Genomic DNA, 9,095 nt, shown 5'->3' with positions numbered 1-9,095 from the left:
ATAAATCTATGAATATAATTTCACTTAACTAATTATGTAAGAAGTTCATATTTAGTCATTCGTGTTAAGAGATTTCTCACATAGTGTATATTGCTTATAATCAAGAACACACACCACTTTTTCCTCTACCACCATAAATTTATTCAATCTTTTAGCTTCAGTATTTTTCCAAAGAAGTGGAACGAAGTAATGAAATAATTACAAAATGGAAAAATAGATCAGAGAATAGATCATATTCACAGGTTTGATTTAAAAAAATAAAACATGACAGAGAGAAAAAAAAAAAATCAGACAGTGAGAGAAACCATTAATATCTCCCTGCATTTTTCTGCTGCCCGTCAGAACAACAGCTGTCTAACGGAGGTCAGGGTAAGTCAGCATGCAGCTTCTCAGATCCTACAGTACCACAACTGACAAACCGTCGGCGATTGAGGTCACCTGGGAGGTGATGTCGAATCATCTACTTTAGTGCTTGTGCATAAAAAACTTTTTTTTAAAAAGAAGAAGAAGAAAAAAAAAAAAGAACTAAAATTACCAACTTAAAACTTAAAAAAAATAAAGAGGTGGATTAAAAACAAGATGACACATCCTACAGTGTTAAATAAAAACAAATAAGATAGTTACCACACAAAATGAAAATAAAAATAATGACAATAAAGACAGAAGAAGAAGTTAAACTGTCAAAAACTGAGCACAGGTAAGAGAGGCAACCAGTCGGGCACCACCACCATCGCTAGGTCCACATTGGATGTAAAGCATCTCACTGTAAATAGGGTATCATTGCAGCAACAATCAATCACGGGATGCAACAGATGGCAATAAAGAGACTTGTCTTCAAAAATAAAACAAATAAACACAAAAGTAAAGCAGCTGTCCCTTCACAAAATCTCTTTACATCACATTAAAAATTAGCACTGCCGTGAGCTTTGTGTACAGTATAGATTCTTTATAGATATATTTTTTTTGTATAATATATACGATCATTTCTTGTATACACAAACATAAACTCGATTCATTGTAGCTAGCCTGTGCCTTTGGCAAGATTACTTACAACTCTTCTGTTAGATTCCAAAGCTATTTAAAATATACTTAATGCATAAAAATAAAGATTTTGGCATCGTCTCGCTCTATTCTTAAGATTCTGGAAGCTGAGTTCTCTCAGTACTGCTGCATTCCTCTGTCATGCCAACAGGGGGCGCTAGGAACTGGACTTTGTGAAAGGGAGCTGCCACGCCTGGGGTAGTGAAGGAAGCTGCCACACCTGGGGAAGGTGGAGGAGCTGCAGGGAGTGGCTCGGCACAGATATTCCACAGAGTTATGACGACCTTGCGCTCCACAGCAGAAACAAAATAATACAGACAATGCCAATGAAATGCCTCAGGGAGGGGGAGAAGGGGGATACACCCTGTTTTTCATTTTTGTTTTTTGCCTTCTTCTCTCAATGTCACACAGGGTTCTGCTCCCTTCTGATTTGCCCGCTGTTCTCTACAGGCTTCACCCCCACCCCCTGCCGCCACTGAGATTTTCCACTAAAACAGAGCGAGAGAGGCAGAACAACATTCTGAGCTCTAGTCAATTAGTCAATTCAACCAATCCAAGTCCTTAACGTCCAGTTCTTTCTAACTTCAATCTTAGTGTTCAGAGCTGGATCTCAAAGGTTTTTTGTAGCTCAGTAGAGAAGGGATTTGTGGGGGAGGGTGTGGTGCGTTGGCGTGAGCGGCCCTCCAGGGCTGCCCACTGGGCCTCAAAGGCATCTTCCTGCTGCGGGGGAGGCTGTGTGGATGGGGAGGATTGAGCGATTCGAGATGGAGCAGCCCAGCTGTCCGCCCCGTTAAAGGTCACACTGTCACTGGATGGCTGCTGGGGAGCGGGGATTGCCGTGGTGGACTGCGGAGGCTTGATGAATGGGCTGATGTTACTGACAGGCTGAGCGTCATGCTGGGGCGTCGTGGAGACCGGGCCGGGAAACGGCTGGGGTTGTGTGGCTGAGCCAAACACATTAGCCACCATCTGTGAAGGAGTGATGCCAAACACAGGAACGCTGGGCTGAAACGGCAGGCCATTAGCCATCGGGTGGGAGACTGGAGCCTGAGCGTGGAAGGCAGGCTGGCGAGGGGGCAACATGGGCACAGGAGGGGGTATAGAGGGCAAAAAAGCCACTGGGGGTCCAGAAGGTACAGAAGCCACGGGCATCGGCACAGGGGCAACGAACGGCTGGGGAGGAGGCGAGGCAGTTGCCAGGATCGGATTGGGCTGCGGGGCTCGGACAGATTTGGAAACTTCTTCTAACCACCGGTCTGCTTCTGAAGGTGTGCGTTTGTGGGAGGAAATAGCTGGAGAAGACGTGGGGGGCACTACGATCACTGGAGTAGGAGCTGACCAGTCACCTCCTGTCAGCAGAAAGTACAAGAATGAGTCTCGAGCCAACATTTAACCAGAAAAAACACGAGACACTGCAACAGTGAGACAGAAGCAAAGGCAGGCAAAAAGAGTATCAGGCAAAATAAAAGTTGATCGTGCTACTGATATCTGTGAGCAAGAATGAAGGAGAACCTTTTAAAGACCTGAAAGAAAAACACTTTTTCCAAGTTTAATCCTTGAGTTAAATGATCCATGAATGCATTCATTCTTAGTCTGATTTTTAAAATCATTAGTTATCATAATCCCACCCTGTTCTCTTGCTCTAAAGTACTACAAAAGATTTGGATACCTCACCTGTATCTGCTTTAAATAACCGGGGGCTGCTAACTTACCCCACATCTGACCTTTAGTTGCTGGGTTGTACTATTTAGGAGAGCAGTTCTATAGCAAGACAAGATGTTTTAGGGACTACTCTAATAAAAATCACTTCTTCCTTAGAGAAGACAGATCCTACTATGTGCTAATCTGTAGTAATCCACACCACCTTTTAAGCAAGCCATACAAATTTGAATGGTTTGATCAAATCTTGTCTTCTTCCCACATATTCAGTTTAACTAGAAAAAACTGCTCATCACATTAGACTGATCTTATAAGAATTATATTGAATTTTAACTCTCAATCCAAACCCTTTGATGAGCTGCTTACCTGTCTGTGCCGAGGCCGTTGCACCTGCAGGGCTTTTAGCCCATGGGTTAGTTTCTCGAGCGGGCAGAGCAGGGGGGAGAACTGAGGGGTTAGCAGTAGTGGCAGCAGGGAAGGCAGGAGTTGTGCCATTCACTAAAGCAAATAAGAGACAGAAGCTAGTACAAGCAAGCCTGTCCAATGGATGATGTCCATTGGACATGCACAATGTTACTCTGCATTTAATTAGCAGTCTAATGAGGCATAAACTGCACGCAAAATAAATGTTATTCACTAAGTTATGAGAAAATATGAGCAGCCACACGTTCTCCAACTGCAAATTTAAACTGCAAGCAACACATTCATCAAGTTATTGGAAGCTGGCTGAACTTCTACAGAGCAGAATTATAGGGAAATTCAGCCAAACTGTGAGAAATAAACAACACTGATCATAAAAGTGAATAACCAGGGTTTTAGTGTGTGCTTCTATATTTCCCTGAGTTGGCAAACGCAAAATCACCAGCTGATTGAGCTAAACCATAAAAAACAAATAGTTAAAGTGGACCTATTATACTTTTTCTTATGTTTTGTCATATGATGACAGAGTTCAGTGACTGAACCTGGCATGGCTGTTGGTGCCAGACAGACTGGTCTGAGCATTTCAGAAACTGCTGATCTACAGACATTTTTCTACATGACCATCTCAAGGGTTTACAGAGAATGGTCCAAAAATATAAAACGTCCAGTGAGCAGCATCAACAAGTTGAAAATGCCTTGTTGACCATCCCTAATAAGGCCTTCTCAGTCGCACAGCTCTGCTCGCTTGCTGATCAACCCTTCTGATTACAAGAGGCATCCAATTAGAATACATTTAGATTAAAAGGAAGCGGAAAAGAGCTAAAATGGTTTGATACATAACAATTATTTTGAGCTGTGAATCATACAGAGCTACTCTAGTATAGTCAAAGAATAAAAATTATTTAATTTAAAAAATGAAACAAACATAATAGGTCCACTTTAAGCATCTTATCTGTTTTCACTTAATTGTGTGTTTAGTATTAAAAATAATCTTTAACTTGCAACAGGATCTAACTAAATATAACCTTTTACCAGTAAACAGCAAAGTTATTTCTCTACTACTTTTTTTTTTTAAATTTATTTATTTAAATGTAGATTCATTCAGATCTTCTCACAGTACACACAGCTGATCGGAAGGTTTTACAGGTTTTTACCCGGTGCTACAGGAGACTGTGGGGATGAAGCCGGTTTAGGCATCGGCGCTGAAGAGAAGGGATCCTCTGGCGGTCCACTGAAGGCCGTGGCGATCTGAGTACACAGTGAACTGATGCTGTCACCTTCTCCTTCTAACTCAAGGACTGGAGGAGGTGCACATTAGAAAAGAGGTAAAGGTCAACATAAGCTTATATGCTATAAGAACATGGTAGAAGTATTTTATTGTGCATATTTGCAAGGGCAGTAACAGTTGGACTCACCTGTGTTTTTCATGGGGAAGTCAGACTTGCGCTGCATAGTGGAGGGCAGGTCATTCATGCGCAGTGACTGCTGTCGTTTGAAGGGAGATGTCTTCTGACTAAGTGCCGGGAAGCCTCTGAAGGAGCTCTGCCTGTGGAGAATCTCAACTGGTGCGTGTCTGCGGGGTATCGCCTGAGGTCCCAGCATGGGCACTGAAAGAGGCGGGGACGATGAGGGGGACGGTGAACCGCCCGTGTGGTGGACTGACGAGTTTGTCACACTCGCTGCAGAGTTCCCAGCTACCTTCACTTCTGTCTCTGCTGTAAGAGATGCGCAACATTTAGACAACAGGCCTCTGCAGTGGTAAGAAATCACAAACAAATTAAAGCTTGTGGCATCTGCCGATTTAATCAGTCATGCTTTTTAATCATATCTACATCTGTAATTCACTGTGCAACACTACACCCCTTCACAGAGAATGGCAGGTGTAGGGGTCTAAGAACATCTTAGAATAGAATAGCCTTTTATTGTCATTGTACATCAAATGTAAATGTAATAAAAATGTACATAGGAGGACAGCAAGAATAAATAACATACAAGAGGAATATATGCAACAAGAGAAAGGCACAAAAGAGCTTGAAAGTAGTGCAAAGGACTTGGTCTGAATATAGAGTCAGTGATGAAGGTTACTCAGACCATGGCTCAGATTGCTGGTAGGGTGGGCAGGGGTGGTGTGTGTGTGTGTGTGTGTGGGGGGGGGGATAGTTGCCTATTCTTCATCTTCTTTTGATGTTTTCTTTTTTTTGGGTGCTTTACAGCGACCTTCTGAGTCAAATTACAAATCTGAGACTGGTGCGAGGGGGAAACTTTCAAATGAATGGTTATATATTAGCTATTGTACATTTAAGGCATTTTAAGGAGCCGCTAATCTGCTGCCATGGCTTTGTAAAAGAAAGAGGTTACGTAAAGCAGCATCAAACTACTATATGCTGATTCGAGCTGTGCTGGTTTATCATACATCTCATTTAAAATATAATCATAAACTTTTAAAAAGTCAATAAACGATTAAACCTTTTTTTAAATTGTGTGGAAGACAAGCCGGTCGATCTAATCCTGAGGACGGGGAAAAACACAACTAGATACAGACCTTTTTTAGCATCTTGTAGCTGCCTCATGACTTCTTCCCGCTCTGCTGCCTCTGTTGCTGTAGTAACACGAAAGGAGCCCTCGCGGGTGAAAGTGGTTCTGTTAGTGTCAAAGGTTGCCGTGACCCCACACTCCTTTTCCCGTTTCTGTTTTCGTTCCAGGCAAGCAGCGAACGCACAACCCACAGCGTGACTGAGACGCTCTCCCTGAGAGAAACAATTCAAAAAGCACACTGAAGTGCATGATGTCAAAACGGCCATCTAACCTAAGTGATTCAGGGATATGACGGTCTTTTAAAAAAAGGTTAATCGTACACCTCTGACTATGAACTCCAACATTTTTAATTTTCACTGTCAGTGATTATGAATCAGGAAAATAGAACTGCAGTTACAAAAAGGAGTCCTTACTGAGTCTTTAATGGCCATAAAACAATGGCAGATCCAGCGTCGTGTGGTGCCATCCCTGCAGATGTAAGAGAATGCCCGCTCAAAATTCCTGTCTGGAGCGCAGAATGACACCTTCTCTATTGTCTGGTCCAGAATCAGGTCCTGCAAAAAACACACACAACCTTATCATTTTTTGATGCCGTGATTTTATTGCTCAAAGGAGGTTTTCTGATTATCAAGATTCTCTCAGCCACTCCAAATTTTCCAAAACTGGAGTGTCTGTAGCTCAGGGGGTAGAGCAGGTCATCTAATAATCGGAAGGTTAGTGGTTTGATACCTGGCTGCTCTAGTCTGCATGCAAGGTGCTTTGTATTTAATATTGTTGCTGCTTTGGTGCTATATAAATAAACACCTGTAGTTAAGACACTCTGTTACCATTTGAAAACATGGCCTGAAAATGTTCACAGTAAATAATAACTGAATGAAAACGAGCCCAAAAAGATGGAACTAATTACATCCAGCTTCAGAAGGACGCTTGGAAGAAAGCTTGCCACAGTTAATACCTTAATTCTAATAAAGTATAATCTAGACAAATGGCAATACAATTATAGAAAAGACAAGATCAACAGGGGTAGTACAGTACATGCAGAACTTCTTAGCAGTACTTTCTCACAAATTACAGTTATTTTCCACAAAAGGAAATCTTCTACTCCTTCATTATTTCTCATTTAAAATATTTAAAAACCAGCTTAGTAGCATTCTTTAACAATTATCCCCAAGAAGTAAATTGTTAGCTAGAAAAATGTTATGAAAACCGAAATTAGTCAAGTTACATGCAGTGCATAGTTAACTCACCTAACACATGCATGGTGCTTTTAACTTAAATTGATCTTAAACGACATTCTGTGCTCACCTGCATGAAATTGCTAGCAAAGGGTTTATTAGTAATCAATGGCACAAAGAAAAATAGATGGGAAAAATGTATTTTCTTTTCTATGTTATAATCTCCACAGAAACCACAAAAGACCATCAGCACTGGCAGTCTGAGGCTGTTGTCTGGCAACAAACTGATGCATGCAGTACCAGTTACTTCCAGCAGGTGTCAGTGGAACCTGTAATATGACCCTGTTTACCTGAAGCTTATCTACAGGTGCACTAAGTACATATTTCCAGTGATCTGCCTTTTGGAGGTCACTAGGCTACAATTGTAGTAGCTTATCTTATTCACTGCTGAAGCTCAGCAGCTTCCACCTTTACATCTGCTAAAGCTACTCGTAATTCCTCCGACTGTTCTTTCCTTTTGATCAAGGTGCGACAGGCGACCGGAGGGACTCATTACCTTTGTTTTGTCGTCTACAACACGAAGACCATCTGCCGACACCCACAACACAGCTCGCACAGGCTTCTTCCCAGCCTGGAAAACACACGACAGGGATGGAATAAGTTAAGAAACAAGGAAACTTTTTCAGTCTTTCCACATGCCTCAAGATTACTTCCCTTTGTGTTATTCCTTGGAACCTTCTCAGAGGGGTAAGGAAGAAAAAAATATATATATCAGTCAACACACACACACACACACACACACACACACACACACACACACACACAGACACACAGACACACACACACACACAGACACACAGCAGACACACCAACACAGCACAGACACAGACACCACACATAAAAAACAAAAGAGAAGATACAAAGCATGTTTTCTTTTTACTTTTTCTTTCTTTTTTTGGGGGGGGGGGGTGTCACACCGTAGGACCCAAATTTAAAGCTAAGAAGTTGATATGAGATTTTTGTGCCCTGATGCATTCGACAGTGAACCCCATTGGTTAGAACAACAACAATAAACAAGGAAATGTTCATTCACAAAAAAGCTGTTCATTGTTCTATTCTTGGTTCAAGGAAGAAGAGCTGAAGGGAGAGAGTCACGCATGTTAATACCACACACACACACACAAACACACAACAGAAAAGTGCCCTGCCCCAGCCTAAACCGCCCCACCTGCTCACAGCCACATGCATCATTACGTTTGTCTCTCCCCAGACAGATTCCCCCTGTATTATGAACGCGTGTGTTTGTGTGTTTTCTTCCAGCCTTCAGATGTGATCAAAGGGTGAAGTGTGAGAGGAAGAAAAATAATAATAATAATGATGATGCTAATAATAAAGAGAAACACACTCAGACACACAAAGCAATAACTTACTTTTGAAAAGAATCCTTTGAAGAATTTCCTGTCCTGGAAGTGGATATGGTAAAAAAGGGAGGGTGGGTGAGAAGGGCGGAGGAGGTGGAAGGAGGAACAAGGCATGAAAATGTTACCTAGGAAGTCTAAAAATTGTCGGGAGCCGAAAGTAAAGGATTGGATTTGGTTTATTTTTGGTGAAGCGGGGTTATGTGTGAGAGTGAGTGGGTGAGGGAATGGATCAAGTAGCTCCATGTGATTCCACAATGAGAGAGATGTTTCGATGATGTGTTTGATGATTACTGTTAGTAACACCACAATGGAAGCAAGAATACCCCTGAAAGCAAGACCTCCACAGGCAGAAAAACCACCCAGGAAAACGTACAGAGCCGTCTGAACAGAGGTGATAAAGATGGCAGATCGTTAGGTTTCTGTCTGTGGACGTGAAATTCCTGAATCCCTTTTCGTTCTTTTTCCCTCTGATTCCCGGATCGAGACACTTTGCATTGTTGTTCAGCAGACAGAAACAAATTCCCACTGACAGCAGTTTGACCTCTGAGTCAAACCTGTGACTGTTCAATGGTCAGCCTGAGTCTGGAGTCATGTTTAGGCTTCCACAACCACATCAAAAAAACCAAACCAGACCTGGCCTAGTCTTAGCCACCCCACCCTCCCTCTTCTTTCCCCCACTCCCCCAGAGTTCCTCGCCTCCCCGTAAGCTCTGAAAAGGAGTACCACTCCGCTCCTGTTACACAGCCATGGTGGAGACGGCACTCTAAGCGCCATGTTAATGCATGATTTAACATGTTAACCAGAACTGGAGATTCATTTGGAATGAGCTAAGCGATTGTTAGGG

General features: G+C 42.4%; 1 protein-coding gene across 6 annotated transcripts in view; it reads right to left on the bottom strand.

Moving 5' to 3' along the window:
• Window positions 1-117: 117 nt before the first annotated feature.
• numb (NUMB endocytic adaptor protein) overlaps window positions 118-9,095 on the bottom strand; it is a 42,148-nt gene continuing 33,170 nt past the window's right edge. Inside the window, exons 4-11 of one of the 6 annotated variants that reach the window (XM_005946914.3) lie at window positions 8,261-8,293; window positions 7,387-7,461; window positions 6,069-6,209; window positions 5,663-5,867; window positions 4,536-4,832; window positions 4,275-4,418; window positions 3,067-3,198; window positions 118-2,390 (exon numbers count right to left, since the gene is read on the bottom strand). In XM_005946914.3, coding sequence (XP_005946976.1) covers window positions 1,639-2,390; window positions 3,067-3,198; window positions 4,275-4,418; window positions 4,536-4,832; window positions 5,663-5,867; window positions 6,069-6,209; window positions 7,387-7,461; window positions 8,261-8,293 — 1,779 coding nt within the window. In that variant the 3' untranslated portion in view covers window positions 118-1,638. Of the gene's footprint in view, window positions 2,391-3,066; window positions 3,199-4,274; window positions 4,419-4,535; window positions 4,836-5,662; window positions 5,868-6,068; window positions 6,210-7,386; window positions 7,462-8,260; window positions 8,294-9,095 lie in introns of all 6 variants that reach the window. The other 5 variants (XM_005946913.3, XM_005946916.3, XM_005946915.3 and 2 more) reach the window with 5 other exon arrangements.

Source organism: Haplochromis burtoni, unplaced genomic scaffold (genome assembly GCF_018398535.1).
Source record: "Haplochromis burtoni strain Fernald_Lab_line unplaced genomic scaffold, NCSU_Asbu1 Contig_393, whole genome shotgun sequence".
In the NCBI taxonomy this organism is placed as follows: Eukaryota; Metazoa; Chordata; class Actinopteri; order Cichliformes; family Cichlidae; genus Haplochromis; species Haplochromis burtoni.
The sequence above is the reverse complement of the archived record's forward strand: the minus strand, read 5'-3'. Positions and strand labels throughout refer to the sequence as shown.